The sequence below is a fragment of the Ammospiza nelsoni genome, chromosome 5 (genome assembly GCF_027579445.1).
Source record: "Ammospiza nelsoni isolate bAmmNel1 chromosome 5, bAmmNel1.pri, whole genome shotgun sequence".
NCBI classification, from domain to species: domain Eukaryota; kingdom Metazoa; phylum Chordata; class Aves; order Passeriformes; family Passerellidae; genus Ammospiza; species Ammospiza nelsoni.
The window spans coordinates 35,350,232-35,373,641 of NC_080637.1; the positions used below are offsets into that span (position 1 = coordinate 35,350,232).

At 39.7% G+C, this 23,410-nt stretch overlaps 1 protein-coding gene across 1 annotated transcript in view; it reads right to left on the reverse strand.

Moving 5' to 3' along the window:
* Window positions 1–331: 331 nt before the first annotated feature.
* Window positions 332–23,410, reverse strand: part of PTPRR (protein tyrosine phosphatase receptor type R) — a 139,401-nt gene continuing 116,322 nt past the window's right edge. The window contains exons 9-14 of the mRNA XM_059473220.1: window positions 19,515–19,594; window positions 17,352–17,489; window positions 11,086–11,196; window positions 9,765–9,922; window positions 7,859–7,972; window positions 332–1,550 (exon numbers count right to left, since the gene is read on the reverse strand). Coding sequence (XP_059329203.1) covers window positions 1,457–1,550; window positions 7,859–7,972; window positions 9,765–9,922; window positions 11,086–11,196; window positions 17,352–17,489; window positions 19,515–19,594 — 695 coding nt within the window. The 3' untranslated portion in view covers window positions 332–1,456. The remainder of the gene's footprint in view (window positions 1,551–7,858; window positions 7,973–9,764; window positions 9,923–11,085; window positions 11,197–17,351; window positions 17,490–19,514; window positions 19,595–23,410) is intronic.

The window sequence follows — 23,410 nt, forward strand, 5'->3', positions numbered from 1 at the left end:
ATCTCAATATATTTCTAACTCCACAAGTTCTAAAAGCCAAGTGGAGGGTGGGGAGGAAGGGGAAGAGGAGGAGGCAAAGCTCTGGCATCTGTACCAGGTCTTACAGAAACTCCCCCTGAGGAATCAAGTGATGCTGGGTTTGCCTTTCCATCAGGTGATGCACCTTGCTCCATGTCAGCTGGGGATTGCCTGTGCCCTCTGGATTGGTTTCCAAGTGGTCTGAAGCCATGGTGGAGGCTGTCCAAATTGTGCTGGACTGAGCCTGTTTGTAGGGGTACAAGAGTGTGTGTGCATTAACTACTCTAAGCAAGAACAGAGACTTCAGTTGATATTTTATATTAAGGGTAATTTATTAGCAGTATGAAGCAAAGTCAACATCACTGCATTAAAAACTCATTACACCCTGTAAACAGACCTCCCAGTGCTGTAAGCCATAATGCCAACTTCGCATATCTCTTAAAAACAAACTTTTACTGAGCAATAAAGGAAACAGTCATAGCAGCATTTTCTTTCTTGTATAACCTGTCATGGAAGAGTCCGTATCACTAAAGGCATCTATCTCTTACTGAAAGAAATAGAGCAGATAAACAACATATGCAAAAAATTTCTGTGTCAATAAAAGACAGACAAATATTTAAAATCCTTACCATTTAATATATGCTACAAAGTTTCTTTTAAAAGTAAAATTACTTACACAATTTACAAATACACTGGATTCAGGTCTGTAGCAGAAGCATGTTCTAAGACAATCAACAGTTTAGGGTAAATACATACACACTGAATAACAGACATTGTGCTCTGCAACTGCTCTGTAAGACCTACAGTAAGTACACATTTAATAGTTAATAGGATGAAGAACATATATTTCCATATAAAATATTAACTGCTTTTGAATATTTTCAAAAACAAGATTTTAAAATTTTTTTATTATCTCCTTTTTTTAATCCATAGTTGAACACTTGCAATTTTAGCAGCAAGAATATTATGTGGCCAAGAAACAAGCTCACCACATAATCAGTAATAGCACTTTACAGTACAGTTGACAGTCCATTCACAAGACAGTTTGCAAACGTCAAAGCTTTTATACACTTGTTAAACATTTCTTCTGTAGAAGTCCCAATGTCCATCTGACTGCAGCAGTAGTACATACATACATTCCATATGGCAGATACCAGCATTACAGAATTAAACCCACCTTTAGATACATACACAGAATCCATGTGTAATTTCAGTACAGTACCTTCTTTATAAATCATTTTTGGGAAGCTCGCAATACATTCATACATAGTGAGGGTCCAGCAATCTCTGTGTGCTTTTGCCAAACCATCCATAATCCTATCAGAAGTTGGCCTCAAAGCCATCTTTCCCACTGCAGTAAACTTCTTGACGAAGCTGCTGGTAGGTAATGAAACAAATTACCTCAAGAGATTGACATTTGGTTTTACCCTCTTCGGCTTCACTGGACAGCTTCTGCAGAAAGTCTGCTTTCATACAGACTCAGTGCATGGTGCACAAATTCATACTGCTCGCTGGTCTGAACCATTCCACCCCTGGAAAGGAAACAAACTGCACTGGAATCTTATTTCTTAAGAATGCAACACCCTCCAGCTCCTGCCAGCCCCATGACCCCCACAAGCCCTTTTCTCAGTTTTTGATTTAAAATTTGCTTGACTAAGTGGGAGATACTTGTCAGAGCAGAATTACTTTCTTCACAGCTTATGGCATCCAGCACATGCCCAACATGCAGAATTCCCAGTAAGAATTAGAGAAGAAAACATGTGGAATCTACAGTGTTAAAACCTACATTTCAAATTCAGTATATTCAAAGAGAATTTCGCTCAAACACTTGGGCAAGGAAGGACAGATACATGGATGCAGCATTACCACTGATGGAGCAAGGAAGTATACAGAATCTGGCCTTTCATTTTTGCCCTTCACTAAAAATGTAACCTTCTGTGACCTGCAGATGGCCTGTGCAGAGAACAGCTCTTCCTGTCCTCTTTCTAACGCCTACAATGCATCCTGTCCGAACAGCCACCACCTACAAAATTTTACAGCGGTGAATCATTTCACCACCAACAATGCAAAAGAGTTGAACTTAACCATAAAAAGAACTAGTTGCAGCCAGCTTGGATTAAATGCTTACTTCTTATACATTCACCAAGTAACAATTAATTCTTCAGGTCTAAGTATGAGGATCAAGTCCCACATCTCCAGTGCTGGTTACTGTGCGATAGGAAGGAGATGTCCTACAGGAGGTAGGTGGGATAGAAGTGTTACCATTTAGCTCTGAAATGAAAGTGAAACTCTTTCTGTCAACACTGAGGTACTCACTCAGGGTCTCCCTTCTCATGGAGCAAGGCCTCAAGTTTACTTTATACCACTTCCATTATCTCATCTGCCAGAGTATTCAAAGCTATCTACTCTGCTTCTAGAAACAAGCCCTTGGTTCATCCTCAGTGCACCATGGAGCAGCTAGTTACCTTTGGGATGATGAAAGACCAAATGACCTTAGTGAGAATGAAGACATTAAGATGTGTGTCACATCTGGCTTCAGTTCATTGAAACATTTAAATTTGAGAGGTATTTGGATCCAGAGCACTGTTGGAACCAGATATCTTGCAGGAGCAGGTCTGAAAATCTCATGAGATCCCTAACAACAAATGTAGTACTGATATACCAAACTATTTGAAAAATGGTAAAACTTCCACAACTAGTATTGTCCTTCAGTATTAGAGAATGTTATCTACAACCACAAGGTCCTTTTATTTTCTTCAGTGCTTCTGGATGGCTAAATGGCTATGGCAGGAAAATCATAATTAAAATAGTATGTACTTCTTTAAGCAAGTGAGCAGCAGTCTGTGTTCCTCCAATGAGATCAGGCAAATATAGAACACCTTTTGGTGAGCCACATGGCTATTTATGATATGCTATTCCTAGGAAGAAAATCACAGGCTATTAAATGGTCATATCCAGCCCAAAATGAAGCACTCGTAGTTTTGCCAACAAAGACATCCACAAATTCATAACTCTTGGCTGCCTTTTGCCTTCAGCTGCTTTCCTCTGTGCTTGTCCCCTGCCTGGAGATGCAGCGAGATACTAAAGGTGATGGGAGGGCTTTGCTCTGGTCCTCTGTGCTGCCTAGTCTCCTTCCTTCCTCCTTGCTGCTGCATCCTGCTCTGCCCACTCAGCCCCTTCCCAAACAGCTTCCCTCCCTGCCTTCCTCATCAATGTTCCCCCAAGATGTTCTCTAAGGGAGTGCACTTCCCAGGTTAGATCTGCTGTGTGCAAGGGGTGGGGGAAGGGAACACATCCAGGGAGAAGGACTTAGCAGAAAGGGCAGTTTAAAACAATTTTGGTTACACTAGGCTGCTTGTGGTTGTGATCCTCGCTCCTTCCTCTTCAGTGCTAAAAAACCCCAGGAAAGCGTGTGTAAGACTGTGGGGGCTGAGCTCAGCACCACGGTGTCTGCCCTGTGTTAGCAGGCACACTTCAGGGGTTATGATGCTTCTGAACCTTGTATGGGCCAACAGTCCATATCTCTGCCAGCTGAAGGGCATAGGAGTCTTACTCAGAAGTTTAGACTACTTAGCCTTGTCAGTGCCATTATACACAGGATTTATTGAGCCACAGTACCACAAAATGGTTTGGATTGGTAGGGACCTTAAAGAGTACCTACTTCCAAACCCCCTGCCATGGGCAGGGGTATCTTCCCATAAGATGAGGTTGCTCAGAGCCCTATCCAACCTGGCTTTAAACACTTCTAGGGATGGGAAGGTAAAGAATTTCTTCCTAATATCTGATCTGAATTTACTCTCTCTAAGTTTAAAGTCATTATCTCTTGTCCTATTATTACAGACCCTGGTAGAAAAGCTTTCTCTGTCTTTCTTATAAGCCCCCTTTCATATTGAAATGCAGCAAAAACATGTCCCCAGATCCTTCTCAAGGATGAACAGCCCCACCTCTCTCAGACTTTCTTCATAGGAGAGGTGTTCTGTCCCTCTGACCATTTTCATGTCCCTTCTCTGGATCCACTGTAGCAGGCCCATGCCTTTTTTGTCCCTGGGGAGCCCAGAGCTGGATGCAGCTCTCCAGGTGGGGTCTCACCAGAGCAGAGCAGAGGGGCAGAATCCCCTCCCTGGACCTGCTGGTCACGCTGCTTTAGATGCAGCCCAAGATACACTTGCTTTTCTGGGCTCTAAGTGCACACTGCCAGCTCCTGGTCAATTTTTCATCTATCAATATCCCAAGTCCTTCTTACCTTCATTCTCATGCAAGGCTCACATTTAATAGCAGGGAATTATCTGTGATCCCAAGACATTGGTTTGTGGAAATGTCTGTGTAGATGAGCGTTTCAGGAGGAAATTTGCTCAAGGAGGGAGGTTTCCTCTCCTGTGTCCCTAGTGTTCAGAAGGGATGTGGCCACAACTACAGCACCTGTGGGTGTGCACCCTCTGTCTATTTGCTAGCCTGTACTGCCAGCTACTCTGTGAGCTGCTGGGCTCTCTGCCTCTGAGACTCTTTGGGCTGTTGCTTGGAAGAAACAGACCCTGGTATCCTGAGGGCTCAGGGATTGTGACCATCTTTGCTCGGGTAGCAATGAGTGCATAAAAAGTCCTTTACCCTGCCCTCTGGCTTGCTGCTAGTGCAGCTGCATGCAGTCTGCTCCAGAATTAATGTGATGCAGGGTTTGGGATTATTTTTTTTTAACCTGAGGCCATTAGTCAAAACACTTAAACAATGAATTGACGCACACTGGAAACTCTTTTCATCCTGTCTGAGGAGCCAAGAGCAAAGTTATCGGATGTCATTCCAAGAATGTGCCTTTAAGGTTAAGAATGTGCAAAGTTTCTCGATGTCACAGTAAGTCTTGAAGATGCCTCACATCAAACATTTCCTGTTTCTGTTGCAAAATATAAAAAATGAACTGGGAAAAAAAAGCAAGCTGAGCAGACCTGTGGGTCTGTCTTTTTACAAATTCACACAGACCATGGCTGTATTTACATCCTGGGCCAATATTTTTAATGGATTGTCCATTTTCTCATATTACTGTCAGATCCATTTACCCCTTAACTTACACTAAACAGCTAAGAAGGAAGTGGTACCTGGACCTACCCTACCTAGGAGCAGCTCAGCTCTGTCCTGTCTCAATCCCTGCTGGAGTACTTATTTAAAACTCTGTTTCCAGGGAGAGTTACATGGTGTATTAATTAAACTATTTTCCAGCATAACTTTTTGCCACCATATGCAATTTGTCTGGGTGCTTGTTTGGTTTTTATTGAACATGCTGGGCAATAGGAATGCATTGGTAAGTCACTACAACATTAGTTGTGAGTCTCTCAAGTCAGCTCTTTTCTTTTTCCTATTGCTAGATTCACTTTGGTAGAAATGTGGTCATGGACCCATGCGATAAAAACTCCACATGAGAGTTGATATCCTTGAGTGTGTTCATTCCAGTAGTAACTTGTGTTTGGAAGATACAGCTCTGAGTGGCCAGGAACTCAGTGGAGATAGGATATCAGGGATAAAATACTCAGTGTACCTCCTAGCCAGGTTCCTGGATCCCAGGTGGTCAAATAAAACCATCCTAATCTCTTTTTGGTTTTGGTGGGTTTTTTTGGTTTTTTTTTTTTAGTGCAATGTGATGCATGAAGAAAAAACTGCTGGCCAGCATAAATGAGGAAGACAGCCTCAGCACTGATCCTGCTCTGCTCATGACTGTACCCACTGCTAACATTGGCCATGCTGGCAGTGCAACGCCACGACGGCCACAGCCAGCTCTTGCAGCCAGGTCTAGTGGGTTATAAGTTCATTTTGCCAGCTTCATGACACATGTAATGACCCTCTCTCACACATCCCCTGCCAATGACCACCATGTCAGGACTGTGACAGCAGGGGAGGCCAGTCTCATTGAGCTTTGTCCATGTAACAGTGACTCTTGGCCACTTTATTGACCCATGATCTGATAGGGCAGGCAGTGGCTACTGTAGTCTTAGGGGCTGCTAAGCTTTGCCTTAATAATCATGACTATAAACTGACTGCCTGGTCAGTGAGATCCATTCTGCAATATGGCCAATTGGGAAAAAAAAAAACAACAAGAAAAGAAAAGACAGGTTTTGGTTACTGAGTTTTATCCAGAAAAATGTCTTTAAAAATTAAAACAGAAACATACTCTTTGTCTCAGGCAATGCCTGCAAATATGAAGCAAGATCTCTATAGTCTATACAGCCTGAAACTTGAAAAAATACAGAAATGTACAAATCACAATATTTAACAATTCTTATAACAAGCTTTGTGTCATGGAAATTGCTGTTATGAATGTTATATTTGGGTCAGATTTCCATTCTCTTTCCAAGTTTATCTAGGATACTAATATGTAAAAGAAAGTTTATTAGGCAGATCCACTCAATAAAATTGTGTTGTCAGTTAATAATGCTGAAAATCTGGGTTGTTTTTTTATGTCTGAAATAGAGATATTAAAAGAGGCAGCTGAGACCAGAGTTTGCTTTCACTTCTCTATAATGGATTGTAAAAGCAATAAGAAAAAGATTTTTTCCTAATAGAAATACTAAAATGGGGAAGAACTCTTCAAACCTTTCTCAATAAGACAGACAGATATTCAGAAAAGAGGTTTGGAAATTTGCAGTTGGTAATTTAAAACAGAGTAAGCATTTTTCTCTCAGCTATTCCTTCTTATTTTGTTGCTGAGATTTTTAGGCCAATAACTCCCCTTGGAGAATTTTACACTCTGAGCAGTTCATGTTGCCCTGTAAAGCTCATTTTACAATGTCTAGTATGATGAAGCCATATGGGAGGGGAAGGCAGAGGAGATAATCCATAAATACAGTCAACTATATGGATTCTGGTCCTTCTGCACTTCATGGTTCCAGTACCTTTCAGAGCTCTTCACAACATGAAAAATTCTGTATTAACCCTTTGACCTAAACTATTTTTCAGCATTTGCACCCTATGTATTTTTTCATTTAAAGAAGACACACATGTCAGAAGCAGTTAAGATACTTGCAAGGAGATTATATGAACTGTACCTACTGCAGAAGAGGAGACTCCTCTATTCTTGGTACAGTTCTGTTTATTTACTTTATACAAAATCCTGTTTCTCCAAGCAGAAGAAGAAAGAAAAGTACAATCCAACCAACAGTTTCCACTGTGCACAATACCCACATCCTCCTTCAAAACACAAATCCCTCTTCAGCCATGGTTTCACAAAACAAAGCACTCTGCAACAATGCTGGCTTACACTGTTCCTGCTCCCAAGCTGTGAATTCAGTCAGGGAATTGATCTGACTTCAGAAAAGTCTGGAACAAATGCCTTGGTATTTTCTTAGGCTGAGAAAATTTGCCAACTCAATTTAAAAGGACCCCCAGCACAGCTGATGAAATAGCAACAACACCAGATTTGTCCTTCTCCACTGCTCATAGAAGCTACACATTCAGTGAGCCTGCATTTCTTTGTCAACCCAGGCTCAAAGAAAATCCCTTGTCTCCAGATTGTGTCACCTCTCTTATGTCCCAATGGGATGATGCAGACAGCAAGCAGAAAATTTTAGTGGGGGAAAAGAGAAGTGGCAAGTGCCCAGCAACTACAGGGTTGTCATTTCATTCAATGGAAGTTTCACCCAGAAGACAATATGATTCCTTATTCAGGACCTAAATACATATGTTACCTTGATTATTCAGTTCATGTGGTTGTGAAAGTCAGCAAAAGCAATGGCAGCCAGTAACATTCAACTGTGAAAATGTTTTCAGAACCATTATAGAATAATTACTGATCATTACCAAATCATTTTGGTAACTATTTCAGAATCATTGACTGATTTGTGGTTCTTCTGGAACTCACCGATCCATTCGTAGCTGGCAGACAATGCTCAATGCATCTACAACTCCCTCTTCCTTTAACTGCTGACAACCAATGGCTGTGGCAATAAAACATCCAGTTCTCCCTATACCAGCACTGAAAAAAAGGCAAAATTTAAAAGGAGAATGAAGTTCACAGATCCAGGAACTACATGAAAAACACTAAATAGCTATGAAAATAGAAAAAAAAAAAAAGAAACTTGGAATTGCTACGACCCACAGTTCCTGGGTGCATGTCCAGCAAGGATGGCTTCTCAGCTCACTTTCATAGAGAGAAATGAAAGTGTGCACTGTTCCTGCAGTCCAGTTGTGGGTATTGTGAGGCTTACATTTTTTCACATTGCATACAAGTGTATGGTAAGAAAACCAAGTTTCATTAGCACTACAAAATCTGAGTATTCTCAGGCCCAGTCCAAGCAAATGATGGAGATATGTACTGAAAAGGAGGAGAAACCAACCTAAAACCAAAATTCAGTAGGGCTTTATGTTTAAAGTCCTCAAAGTATACAGGGGTGCTGCTAACCATACCTCTAACCATGGAGGCAAAAAGGACCTAGACCCATGCTGATGAAGTTAACTCTCTCTCCTGTGATTCTGCAGGATGGTGAAGGACTTGGTGCCATAGCTCCCCAGGTTTTCTTGATGCCTGCTGGGAAACAGCCACTTGGGCATTTTTTTTAATCCCTGAGGCCTCAACAATTTTGAGAATCTCTGCCCCACTCTGTTTCTTGCTTAAGTAATGTAGAATGCAGTGCAACTCATGGCTTTCATGCTAAATGGCAGGAAAATTGGCGGAAAATATTAAAAACTAATTTTGGGTCCATGTCTTCACTCAGACAAAAAAGGAAGGAAACTATCTGACTGGAAAATGGAGTGTGAGATTTGTAGACCACAGTGAACATATAGATAGCTGAGTTGTGACTGAAGAACCATGAATTTTAATCACAACTGGGATGATATCTTAATCACAATTGAGATGATATCTCTCTTTGATCATGAATAAATTGCTGCCCATGCTTACAGACTTTACTGTCATATCACTCATCTCAAACAAACATCCCATTCTTCTGAAGACCTTCATTACTGAAGATCTGTACTAGAAAAAGAGCAATCTCAACAGCTATCCACAGATTTCTGCATTTTTAGGGAAACTACAATCCCTGATAAATACAGCTGCATAAAATTTGGGAAAGTTGCTTATTCACCACATTCTAGTTTTTAAAAAATATGGGCGGTTCAAATGTGTCTTCCATTTCTCTAAATCTCCTAAATATGGAACCGGAAAGTTGTTGAAGATGAAAAGTCCTGATTTAATGTACTTCTAGGAAAAAGAAAGAAGTATTATCCTGACTGTAAGAGATGTGTCATCACTGTTTTGAGACAAACCAAGTAAGAAAACAGATTTTCTTTTTATTTTCTGTTTTGCTTCATCTACTTCTTTCCACTAATATAACAAATCCAGTGCTACTTCCTATTATTTAAATTGCAACATGGGGTAATGAATCAATATAAAGCAATAAAATAGAATTAAACTCGAATTATTAGAAGGTCATCCTCTGGTGCATTATAATTTGTGTGAGTAAAGCTCTATTCTTGAGTACTGAATAGCACTTTGCTCTTGAATATCCAACCAACTGCTTTTGTGAAAATGCTCACAAATTGCAGTACTGATGTGTTTTGGTCTCCAAATTTGTACCTGATTCTTGCTCCTCAAAAGTGACTTGCTTTGCAATATGCTTTGCCTACTGGTCACTAAAAAAGTCAATTAACATGAAGAGGAACTGGGGAATTTTGTTTTTCCCCAAACACATTCTTTAGGAGGGCTATTTGCTGCAATTTGCTGCAGCCTTGCTTTAGGCAGTCCCTAAAGAGAAGGGCTGGCCAATTACCTGCAGTGCACAACGACAGGCCCTCTGTCCAGGGATTCCAGCCTGTCCTGTTCCACGTCCAGCATGAGCTGCAGCAGAGGCTGGGCGCTGTCGGGGGTTTTGTGGTCTGGCCAGGACGTGTACCAGTAGTGCTTCACACTGCGGGACTGACTCCCTTGCTGCAAAGAACACCAAGACTTTATATGAACAACTGTATTCTTTTTATTTCTTACACTGTTATGGTAAAAAGGCAGTAAAAATGTTAAGAGAGATTAAACAATTTTTTATATTAGACTTGGAAGATGTAACTGATGTGCTTCCAGACACACAATTATAAGAAGGGTTTGTGCACCTGAAAACTTGGCTGTTTTTCCAGCTGTGTTAATTCTGTTTTATGACTACCGACTTTTCCAGCTGTGTAAGTTCTGTTCATCTGGCTACTGACTTCATGAGTATATTGTCAATTGAGAATTATCAGATGTCTGTGTTATATCAGCAACAACATCTAGAGAGAATAGCTTGATGTGGGCTTCTGAATGTCTAAATTATCATGTTTTTCTATCTTTAAAGGTCATTATAATGTTCTGATACTAAAATTACAAGAGTATTGAAGTTAAAGATGTAGAAGAACTGCCCTTCTAGATTAACAAGACATCCCAGTTTGTTCAGTTATTCTCTCCAAAAGAGTCTGCTACCACTTATTATAAGGGGGTTAAATATGGGCTAGGGCAATTAGTACTGCATGATATAATGTCTCCTCATTTCTCAATGCTGGAGCTGAAACACTACACAAATTTTCCCAATACATTATTTATTGTAATGCTCTATCAGGAGCAGCAGGTCAATCTGATAGCATGAGAGTGTAATAGGGGAGTTAACTCAGAAGAGGAGCATCTGTCTTATTTTCCACAATTTATGTTTAGTGAGAACCAGGAAAGCTTGAAGATTTCTTTATATACTTCTTTTTAGCTTCTCAGATAGGTTGTAGTCGCACTCAGCACACAACATGAGCAGTATATCTTTCTTCAGAACGATGCTATGCTAGTTTTGTCATTAACTAAAATCCTTTTACTTTGCCTTGGCAATGCTAAAAGGGCCTCAAAACAAATGCAGTTCAAGAAAATGAAACTTGCACTCTTTTTTGAAGCCTTTTTTATTGCCAGAGTCATACAAAGTGGCAATACAATAAGTATTCCAGTACTTTGGCCTCAACCCTACCTTGCAGCTTCATAGCTCCTCCTGCAAAACTTTATACGCTTTAAAAAAGCCAACACTCTAACTTCATTTAACAATAAAAAAAAGAGAGCATTGTGATTGAGGTTTCTCAGATGCAGATAATTACCTTTATTGTAAGCTGACGGACAGTGTAGTTTTTACATTCTTGCACACTGTTAACAAGAACTTCAACCTTCCCATAGATTCCTCTTTTTTCTGGCCAATAAAGCACACATTTCTGGAAAGCAAGCATCAGTATCATCAACAAAATGAATCCTGGAGCCATATTCATATCTAATTTTTACACAGAATGTGTTTTTCTGCAAAATTCAGATTAATTCAACTGAAGTGTTATTCATGTCAGGAGTACTCCTCAATAAGATTTTGTAGAGATTTTACTAAATGACATAGGCCTGGTTTTCAGGATTTGAGTTTTACAGTATAGATCTCTTCCACAGAACAATTTGCACAGCTGTCTTTATTCTTAAAAGCTAAGTGAAGTCAGTTATAGGAATTGTTTTCCACATTCAAAATTAAAGAGTTTTTTTTCCTAGAAAACTCTAAAATTCAACTTTTGAAGTTTTGTCTTTCCAAATGGGATTTCCTTCTAAGCAAGAGATCCAGATTTTGTCCTCTGCTCCCAAGACCTTTTATCCTATTTACTCTCCTGGGCCCTGATACAAGAAAGCATTTAAATGTGTCTTTAGATCTTACTAAACTCAATTTGCCTTAATGTGTATGTTAAAGTATTTTGAAGATCCTGAGTTGTTTTACTATATAACTTACTGGAAATTGGTGTTAAAAAAATTCTTCAGTCTTGCTAGAGCTACACAAAATTTTATGCAGAATTCTTAAGGAATCAATAGTTTTACACTATATCAGCAATTTATCTGACAAACTTCTACTAAAAAGGAGATGAAAAATGGTACTTACAAGGCAAATAATTTTACTTTCTCCTTGCAATAGTTTGCTTATATTCTTCACTATTCATTTAAATTAGAGTATCTCCACAGGCTATATGAAAGCAAATACCTCTGTTGTATAAATACTTCTCTAGAAATGGATGCTTATTCCCTTAAGAGAATATTTCACATTTTCTGAAATAATGCTGCCCAACTCATTCATTAAATAAAAAGACTCCCCAACATTTAAAGGAAACCTTCTATTTTAATATCCAACACACAGGTATAAAAACCCAAACAACCAACCACATAAGAAAACATACAAACAAAGAAGCCCCAAATCCCAAGAGAACAGTTCTACAATTATAGGAATCCCAGAAAGACCTTGTTTGTATTTCCTCATAAACTCTTGCTGAAGCAACTGGTATACATGTAGATAGATAGTAGCCTACATTATGCAGCAAAACGAAACAATGCCTTTAATATAATTAATAGCCACAAGGCATAACTTTCAGTAAATACTGCTAAAAATTATCCAGAAAAACAATCAGTGGAATGCAAGGCTTTACCACCAGGTGTGATATTTAAGTTGCTACCTGATACCCCAACAGTGGATTGAACTGAATCACCTCAGTTGTATAAATGCTTTTCTAAAAATAGATGCTCATTACCTTAATAGTGTAAAGTGTGTGAAAGCCACATTTCCTGAAATAATGCTGGCGCTTCTGACTGGCTTCGTTCAAATCCTGTCTTTTGCAGAACTACTCGAACATCCTAAATTTGCTGTCTCCCCGAAGAGATCAAGAATGGCAATAAAATACTCAGAAATTTGTATGAAAAAGAGTGTTCACAAGTTCCACAGTCTACCCATGTGACACATAGAGTTACTATCATCTGCCAGATCTGCAGTTCATGCCCCTCCCTGGGAGTGTAGTTTTCAGTGCTAATATGGGAAAAAGAAAAGTCTAAATACACAATTGTGCCCTGACAATCAACAATAGTTGAGTAAACTCCTGAGACTTCTTGATAAATGTGAGCATGCAATGCTCACTACAAAACCTTCAGGCACTCCAGAGGAGTGTTTTTCTTGACTCTTTCCCAGAACTGGAATTGGCAACTTGTGCTGGGTGGACAATGAAATGTGGCTGTTCATTAAAATAACTTTCATTTAACAGTCTGTCTACATTTAGTGAGATACAATGGATTATTTTTAACACTGTTGCTGTGCATCCTTTAAAAATACTGCTTGTTGCTGCTTTAAAAATAGCCTTGAAAATACAGGTGGGGTAAGCTGATGCAAGCACTTCCAAGGAGTGGGGAATGAACATATTTTTGAAACTTAACTGAAAAAAGGGAAAAAAGATGGTAGTAGGAGTGATAAATTATTATATATACATAAAAGAATATACAAAATCTCAGGACCTTAATAAAAAAAAGTAAACTGCCTCTAGCTGTTACTTGTACATAAAAGAAAATTCTTCTCTGGTAGGAACATTTTAAACCTTTTCAAATATCCGATATAGTGGATGAAGTGTCTGGTGTCCAGCTTCATGTGTGCAAGCAGTAACAACTCACTGCACAAAGTATTTATCAGAAACAACCAAACATGGCCCCTCCCCACCCCCAACTTAACATTCCCTGACAAACAGGAAGTTCATACAAGAAACATTCTCTCACATGACTTTTAATTGATTTCAGCCTTTGTCCTTCCCCCCTGTGACAGGGCTGCAGGCTTGGGTTTCCTTCCATTCCCTCTCCTGTCTCCAGGCATGCCCTATGCCATGCCCACTGGGTGCCAAGCCTCATGGGACTGCTCCTGAGCTGGATTTCCATAACTGAGGCCATGCCATGGTCTGGGGCTGGCACCTGTGATTTATCACAGTCAGCGTTTTCAACTTTGCAGCACTGTGCCTACTGCAGCCTGGTCCCCAGCTCTGCCAAATGGAGGGAGGCTGCCCCAGGTGACATGGTGTTTAGTGCCTTTACATTCTCTGGACTTGGACCCTGAACAAAATTAGTTTAAAAAATCTCAAATATTTGTGCAGTTGCTTAACTTCAACTCTGCTTCTGGGGTATTTATCCATATAGCTATGCCTGTAAATTTATACCTTAAAGGTACCAATAACAAAATAGTAAGGAACAATAACAGCAAAGCTTCAATGCCAGAATCCCTTTTACTCCTGCCCTCTATTTACTGTCACTACTAACTCAAGCATGAGAGGTACACTTTAAGGGGGCTTGCAGGATTTGCCTTCGTATACTGAAATCCTCACAGTTAGCACCAAATCTTCCCAAGTTTTTTGAAAACCTGTATATGGTACCAATACTCAACTAATAAGTTGACTTCAAGGAGGTTTATGTGAAGTCTGTAAAAGGTAGGATATCTGAATTCCAAAATCTACTTGGCTGTATATATGTGGACCATATATAGACCAACTGGGAAAAAATGTTACATGAAATGTAGCATGAGCCTTAAACAGTGAGTTAACAGGATTGTCCTAGATAATTACTAGATTATCTAATTACTAACAAGATTTGCATTATCAGAGTAATTTGATGCATCAGGCAGTATTAGTTCTCTATTCTTGCAGAATGCTGTACAAGATTCTTTACTTACACTTTCCAAAATATGTTTCCTGTTTAACAGGTAATGTTGCTAGTAACTTTTGAAGGCAGAATAAATGCTTATTATTGACGTTGTACATAGGTCAATGACAAAAATCAGCTGATACAACAGAAGTCTATAAATTTCTCTATGAAATTTATATATATATTTGTCTGTGACATTCTTACATCTCATATATTTATCTAAATTCCACTGCTCAGTTGTTCTGACTAAACTCAGTAATATATGAAAATTGTATGTGCCTTGTGTGTAAAGCTTTGGAAGATTGTGCCCTAGAATATTAGTACAGAATTAGAGATGGTCACCTTCACTTAGTGATTTATCTCATTCTTTCAAAATGGGATGGATCATCCTCTGGAGGTGAGTACTGCTCTTCAGTGACCACAAAGGGTACCTCAATCACTAGATGAGATGTCTTTTTCCTCATAATAACTCCAAAATCATGGCCTAGTTTCCAAGTTTATCACCAGTTATTCAGGCAGAAGCTCCTTTGCTCTGGACTCTCCTTGCACAGGGAGATTTTCAATTTGTTCAGACATTCTGCAGTTTTGGGGACAGGTTTTACAAATTCTGCATGTTTCCTTTCTACAGCTGAAATATTCTTCTCAGCACTCTGTACTCATTTCTTAATCAATCTTGCAAAAACTCATACTTACCACAGCAAGTCTAAACCATTTTTTCATCTGATACATGGAAGTAATCCTATAGTAACCTTTATACATCATAATTTCACACAATTCCCATCACTAATGCAAATTTGTTACATCAATATCTTGAACTAGGACACTAATGTCCCAAATAATTTTTTAATGCAAAATAAATTAATTTATTGTTGAGATTAAGGTTTTTCATGTGTCTCTCATTTGAGAGGTCCTTTATTATACATTACTTCATACATTACACTACATCATAGTTCAAATGAAGGCTGAGTGGCGTTACACCTACTGAGGAATACAGCCTATACACAAGAGTCATGTATGGTGGTTTATTTGTTCAGGAGTGAATGTGGAAGAGTGGATAAATATGCTTGCAGATATGAAGGTACTTGTATGTCTGTATACTGCAGATGTACCTCCCTGAAAATGATGGAAATAAAGCAGACCCCAGAAAGGAAAAAATACCAAGTGTTACTATGCTAAATAAGATCTGCTTTTGCCTTCTCTATAGAGGGCAAATATTTTAGCAGTGAAGATAATATGCTGAGCAAGGCCAATAAGAGTTTGCTTTCTTTTCAATGGCAAGCAAGGTATAAAGAGGAACCTGCTGACAGTGGGAGAGCTCCTAAGGTTTCTAGACAGGACAGCTTGCACAAACACAGTCTCTCTATATAGCCTGGGAACAACTTGAGATTCCTCACCCTTTCTATGTGGAGGAAATTACCATTGCCAGGCAAAACAATGCCTATAAACACCAGTGCCTAGAGCCTGCGTAACTCAGGTAAACACAGAGCTTCCTGACATGATGAAAACCACTGGACACTTCTTTCAAGTCATTCTTCTTACACAGTGTCAGATGTGAGTGTTTAAACAGTCAGCATTTCCTCAGCGAAATACTTACTCTTTTGGTCTATTAGCTTGGTCAATTGCTATGCTTTCATGACGAATCCTAAATGTGGGATTCTGAACCTCTTTGAACAGTCTAGTGCAAAATGGCACCTGGTTTGGGAATAGGTCTTGGGACATTTTACAGGACCCACCTACTTTTCATATACAGTTTCTTAAAATCCCCTGGATTTTAAATTCATGTTAGAAGTCCAAACTCATGCTGAGAAAGAGGGAAGCAACAATCAAGGGCAAAAAAAGACTATGTCTACTGAGTTCATATTTAAATGGAGCAGTGAGTTTGAGCCCTGGGAATGCACTCAGACTCTTGGTTCTTGATCACTCAGACTAGAAACTTTGCCTGAATAAACTGTTGCTCTGCCATCATGCACCTGAGTTTGAATAGCAGGGGTGTGAGTGTAGCAGGGGAAATACAGCCCTGGCTGTGTGCTGAGATGTGATTGAGGCACATACCTGGATCTGGGAATCATTACTAAGTCTGGACTCAAGAAGAAAGTCCATCTCCTTTATTTCTGACTCTCTCTTGCCCACAAGCCCTGTAAACCACTTCTTTAGCATTCAGTCTCCAGAACAGGTTTTTTATTGGCCTTCTGCATGGGAGAGTGATTTTTGTTTGTAATTTTTGGTAGTCAGAAATATGGGCACTGGCACTATCAAAGAAAGCCTGACAAAAATTTACATGATTACTTAATAAAGATATTGAAGATATAGTTTGGAATTGATGCAAAAGTCATGGAATGCATAACAGGCAGTTAGTTGGCCATTAGCCACTAAAATAAAATTGTCAAGTCTAATTGATACCAAGGTAAAGAGTATTATTTCAATTCTGTCCAAGTTCCTCTGTGGTGTTGGCATCTGGGAGCCCAAAGTGTAGTTCTGGGATGGTCCAGAAGATTTGTAACATTGGGAATGGATTAAATCCCTGACATTATAGCAAGGTGCAAACTTCAGCCATGTCAAAAAAAAAACCTGCTAAGCACAACATTAACCATCTAGTCTTTATATACCAGAACGTAAAAACAAAGTACAGAGGTGACTAACAGATAAATGAGGTGTTTCTTAAAAAGTAAGGAACCCAATAGCACGGATCTAGAAAATGGAATTCTTTTTTGTAATACATAATGTCTTACAATGGCTATGCTATTACACTTGATGTACTTGGCTACCCTCATTATTTTTTGCATATCTTATTAACAGATTATTTAAGAACCAGTTATCTGCTAGCTTCCTTCTGTATTTTCTGTAGTCCCTTCTATAGTATGCAGCCACAGGAGTAATTTCTCAATTTTGCCTGTTGTCATACCTCATTTTTTTCTTTCAGCTTTGTGATCATAACAATGACAGGGCTGTCTTCTTGCCAAACCATCTGCCAGAAATCATTCACGGTATTAATCATGGGTCCCTGAGTTGCAATGAAAGCCTTCTCTTTACCTCCATATCCCTAGTTTAGAAACAGACACAAAAGCATTTACTTTAAATTCATGTGATCAATCTATATTGCAGGTGAATAAAAGAGCAGAAGGGGCAGAAAAATTAACCTGAAAAAAAGAATTAACTGAAAGAAGTTACAACTAAAAGTAGAGCAGATCAGAAATTTTTCAGTTGAACAGTTTTTCCTCTGGAAACCAATCTGATGAACTCCTGAGGATACAACAATTCCTCTCAAATTTCCCTGCTTATTTGGCTTCTTTTAGATAACTCCCTTCTTCAAGTTATTGGGACTTTCCTCATCCAGTGGTACTTTAATCTATAATTTAAATTGCAGCAGTGTTTTCAAGCTAGTTTATAGTCAATAAGCCACAGGAAAGAAAAGAAGAACAATAAAATTCATATCTACAAAGACTCTCCTATACCTGTTTTCTAAAGAAGAAGAGGCTTTATGAAACTTTGCAGGAAGGACAACATATATAGGGAGTATAGGGAGTTCCAAGACACACATGATGTTCAGGAAGTCAAAGAAAGGTCAGAAAAACAGTGAGGAAGCAGAAGAGAGAGAAAGACAAGAAGAAATGGGAAAAACAAGACATATTTTCTTATTTTTTGCGTGAAAAGGAGAAGTTATGGTTTTGTGCAGTGACAGGGTGCCCAACAGTAATGCAGGAGAGAGCCTGGCAATGTCTGGAGGGAATGAGTGAATGGACAACAGCATGAGGTGGTGTGGGAGCCTTTGGCCTTGGCTCTTCCTTTTGGGAGCCTTTCTTCATGACAGCTGCTACTCATTGCATGACCCAGTCGGATAATCCTGAGCTGGCACAAACTGTCCTCCAGCCACTCACCAATCTGCCTGAACATACTTTGTCCGTGCCAGGTCTGTCAGGATCCCAGCAAGCCCAAGGATTTTGTATACATAGATGTGAAATTTCATTTCATTGCTGGGTTGCATTTTTTTCCACAGTTGCTGACAGTTCAACTGGTGTTAGTAGCAGGAGGAATCACCATATGTGAGAGTGAAGGGGGCTGGCATAGGGAAAAGGGAGACCTCAGAGGACTCAACATATGGCCTGGCTCTTGGATATGATGTCACTGCTGTCCAAATAGAACCACTCTGCTTACTTACATGATGATGTCTTCATAAGAAATGATGAAAGTACAGGATGCAAAGTGAGGCAGGGTAAGGGGCATGGTGCTGTGTACCTACACATCATATACTGTTAATTAAAGAAGCAACATCATTGTAGAGCTCTGTGGCCAAATTTTCATTGCACTATTACTTTTATTCCAGCAGAGGGTCTGGGTAATAACTCTAGAGAAAACATTTAATTTTGTAGGTAGAGGATTACATTCCTAAAATATGACTGAATTAGTTTTTTGTAGTCTATTTAGCACATATTCTGTCATGAGTTCAAGAAAGCTCTGTGTGCAGGTGTGTGTGTCTGTGTGTGTGATCAAGGACTATAGCTCACCTGACACTTAGAAATACTGCTTTTGATCAGGATTCATGCTGGTTATGTCACTGTGTCATGTGACCAGTACAGGGAGTAAAATGGGAATGGCTGTGTTGTGGGCACATGTGAATATTTAACATGTCTGGTTTTGTACCTTTTCACAAACTTGTTACAGTATTTATTTGATTACTTAACTGTTAATTTCAGGACCAATTTCAATTGGTATCTTGAAAGTACTGGTATCAGTCCCTATTTAAAGGTAGCCCTCTTTACTGTAAGGCAGTAGGTCAATATGAAACAGTAAATACAAAAGTAAACAGTAATGCATGTGTTTCTTAATATTTTTTATAAACATCTTGGTAATTTTTTAATTAAAACCATTTCTGTACATTCATGACTTTGTGCTCTTTGTTAGAAATGGCTTATGAAACTACTTCTATCACACATATGCAGACAAAAAGATCTGGAATTATCAATGAAGATGATAAGAATAAAATAAATGGCACCTCAGCAAACCCAGCTATTCACACGGCAAATAAAATATTTTCTCAAAAGTACATGAAGAGTGTACATTTACTTACCCTAATGTAGTTAGCATTTATGTAGGTACTCAAGGAGTCAGATGGATTTTTTGGTTTCAAATACACTCTGCTTAGAGGATCTAAGAGCACAAGGAAGATGGAAATTAATAAGAAAACCCATAGTTAGAAGATTCCTAAAGAGAATCAAAGACTTTCTGAAGGAAAAAAACTACTGTTATTTGGGGCTGTCAAGCAGTAAAGAATTACACACCAAATACTTCCCTCTGCAAAGGATCATGCCATGTAACTAAGGCAGCCCTGTACTGCACGGTGCTGGGCTGTGCAGAACCACCTCAGCGAGCTGAGGGCACTGAAGCAACACTGTGAGGCCCAGGCAATGCCCAGTAAGGTTGGGTCTGCCCGTGCTGTCTCTGAAACCTGTGTCCTATCATTGGACAGTGGCTCATAATCACACCAAGCTCTTTGAACTTTGGTACTTTGGTCAGAAGCTGTAGTGTTCAGTGACTGCACTGGACAGTTGGATTTAAATTAAGAAAAGATTCCTCTGCCTGGGATGAAATAAAATATACATCTTTTATACCACTTTAAGTTGACTGTAAGGAGCTTGACTAGGTAATCCATATTCTTCCCTTCAGTCCTGTGTCCTCATCTGATACAACTTGTGACCATTCTTCATGTGTACTGGTCTAGAGACACAGTGCCAAAATAGAGGAACATTTTTCGTTACACTCTTCTTCCTTCAGTCTTGGATGCTCTAGAATGGAGTGGGGGCCATTTCTATTGAGTAAAGAGCTGGGGGTTATTAAATCCCTCCTGGAAAGGAAGGTTTTGCTTCTTCATTGGTGATGGTGTGACCCCCCACCCCATGCAATGCCATTTTGGAATTAAAGCAGCATATTCTCAAGTATACAGTGTATCAGAAAGGGGGAAGCAGGCAGAGAGCAAGATGCCTATGTTGGGGCTTTCTAGGGATGCACTTGACTTTCTTCACACTTTTTCTGAAAAAAATATTCTACCACTAAAAACATGATACTGAAATATTTCCATGCTGAAAAAAATCTTTTCTTCTGGCAATTTGCTTAAATACTTAGTTGTAATCAGCAAGGTTTTCTGACAGTATACAGACACATCAGTTTGGAAATAGTCTCTGGATAGCTCCTCTGCTGAGTGCAATCTAGGCAATGCATTTAAAGATACATATGTGGGCACTGAGCTGGCAAGAGATAAAAAACACTGTTTAGTGTGTGGCCCTGCTGTTTACACAAAAAATATAGAACTGATAAAAATACATATGCTGCAGCAAAACCTAGTATTTTCAGAGTTGCTTCTGGATTTCTTTTGTGACTTTTCTTCCTCTTCCTAAGAACACGATAAAACCTTTCCAAATCAAAGGAAGAGGAGGGATGATCCCAAACATACTTTATGTCCTTTTCCCACTGGAGGTCATGGGAGCACCTTGGACAGGAGTGGAGGCTTTGTAGAATCCAGGATAATGTTTTGAAAGTATGTTTCTTAAAATATGCAAATGACTGCAGGACTTCAAGTTCTGCACATGGAAGTCTTATCTTCTGTGGTTAATAGCACCACGTGAACCCTAATTAACTTGTGTTAAAATATATTTGCACTAGTTTTCCTAACTTTTTTCACTTAGAGCTTTTTTTTTCCTTTAACAATATGAGGACAGGAAACCTCTCATTTCTTTTCAGCACAGAGTGGTTATTAGCCACTTCCACAAATGCCTCAGGCTATGTGGCCTTGAAAAAACACCCACTTCCTCTAGCTCACACAATGCCTCTGATTCTTGTGTTGCTTGACCCCTACCTTAAAAAACCTCTTCCAAGCAGACCCAACATCCAGTTTAATTGCCATGTCTTGAGATAAATGCCTCTGTTACTAGGGAGCAGCTAAATCATCTTCACAATTTCTGAGACCTCCTTCCAACTCCAATCAATGAAACAAACACTGCTTCCGAACAGGAATCTTTTATAAATTAACAGTCATGATCAGTTATGAAATAGGCAAGTGCTGTAAACTGAGCCCTGAGAAGAGGAAGGCCTGAGCAATGCTAGCGATCCAGACCACTAGGCAATCATCAGACACAAATGGAAGTCATTAGCTTCCTCCTGAATGACAAGTACCTTGGACATAATAATCTTATCCTTAAGGATGGCAAAGTCTTGGAGTCTGAAGCTACAGCAGAAAGACAGATGTTGACTGCAAGGTTGAATTCATCAATGTCTATAAAGTGTCTGAAAATGCACTGGTACTGCTAAATACTTATATTTACTAATAAAATATGCTTTCTATAGTTTTAACTGAGGCAAAATCACTGTTGTTTTTTCCCATGTATCTAGGAAGTCTGGGATAGTTCTCTCAGTGGACTAGAAGGTGCTTCTTCTAACTCCATCTTTAACAAATTAATGTTGTCCTGAATTTATAATGTTGGAAGAATAGGAGGGTGTTAAAGGGAATGTAACTTGACTCCATGAGAGTGGCTGGTGCAGGGAACAGGCAGGGTTATATGGTAGCAGTGCTGGACAGCCTCCTGCCATGCCATGGGTACTGGAGGATCATTCACTCCAAGAACTCCATTGGTGCTTTCATTAGGGGGCAGAACTGGAGCAAATATGACTGTTTGTAGTCAGGACTGGGGAGTGAAAGGGAGCTCAAAAATTTCAGCATCAGGAGAATAGTTTTCCAGCATCTGTTTATATGCTTTCATAATAAAGTGCTTTGATCATATGATTTAACCTTCTCCTTGTCTTTAGTGGAATGTCAGAGTGAGTGTTAGCACAAGCCACAGATTGTGGGCTTCTGGGTCTGACCCCCTAAGTGGTTTCTATCTTCATCTTAGTGTGAATGCTGTTCTGCCCAGGGTGTCTTAATACATGCTTTTGACTTCAGGTTAATTTTCAGAGAGGGACAGGGTATGGTAAACTAATGGATGTGTTGCACATACAAAGATACCCACAGAATAGTGTTAAACGACTTGCTCCTTTGTAAGCAGAAGTCCATGCATACTCTGAAATACCACAGGAATTCTGCTTCTGGTCTGAGATGGACAAGTGAGACAGGAAGTAGGAAATATGTAGGGCTGAAGAAGTAGCAGGAGATATAGAAGATAGTAGGAAGCTGCTACAAGGACATGTAGTGGGGGCTGCAGGAGACAAGCAGGCAAAGGTGAAGATGCAGAGTAAGAGGATGAGGAATGAGCAGCAGGGCTGCTATTCTGCCACAGGAATGTGGCTGTGGTGAGAGATTGGGAAATCTGTGTGCAGGACTGGAAACCTCCTCAGAGGGTGTGAGAAATACTGTAGATTGGTGGCAGAGGGAATGCAGCTAAAGATACAGAGCAGGGTTTAACAGGAGCTATGGGTGGGGTCACAGTCAGGAAGAAGGAAGGAGAAATACTGATCTTAGGGAACTGCTTAGCCTCTCGACTCTGATCCCACACTGGCCCCTCAGTAGTTGAATTAGAATATTATTGTAATGCGCTTAACGTTAGAGAACTTAAAGCAGCATCCTGGTGTTTGCATAAGAGTCTCTGCAACTGAAACATCTGTCATAGAAGTGTAACAGCTCCTGTTCTTTTTAGTTTTCCATATAGAATTATTTTTCAATAGGCATTTCACATGATTGTGTCTGGCTGGGTGGTATCTGCTAACATAAACCTGCCCTCATGCACCCTGTCACAGAATTATCTCTTAGAAAATGAGAATATCCACTGCAGCACAGAGGGTGGAGCTGGCAGGACTGGGCATTTTTAGCACGTCACTTGTCATCACAGGTGCCCTGATTCAGGAGTCGCACCCAGTGCCGGGAATGGAAAAGCTGATGCGGGTGTACAAAGCAGAGGGTTGATATCATCTGAGCAGGAAACCAGGAAAGCTGCTCTATTTAATCACTCAAATAATTTCCAAACCCTCTCAGACTGG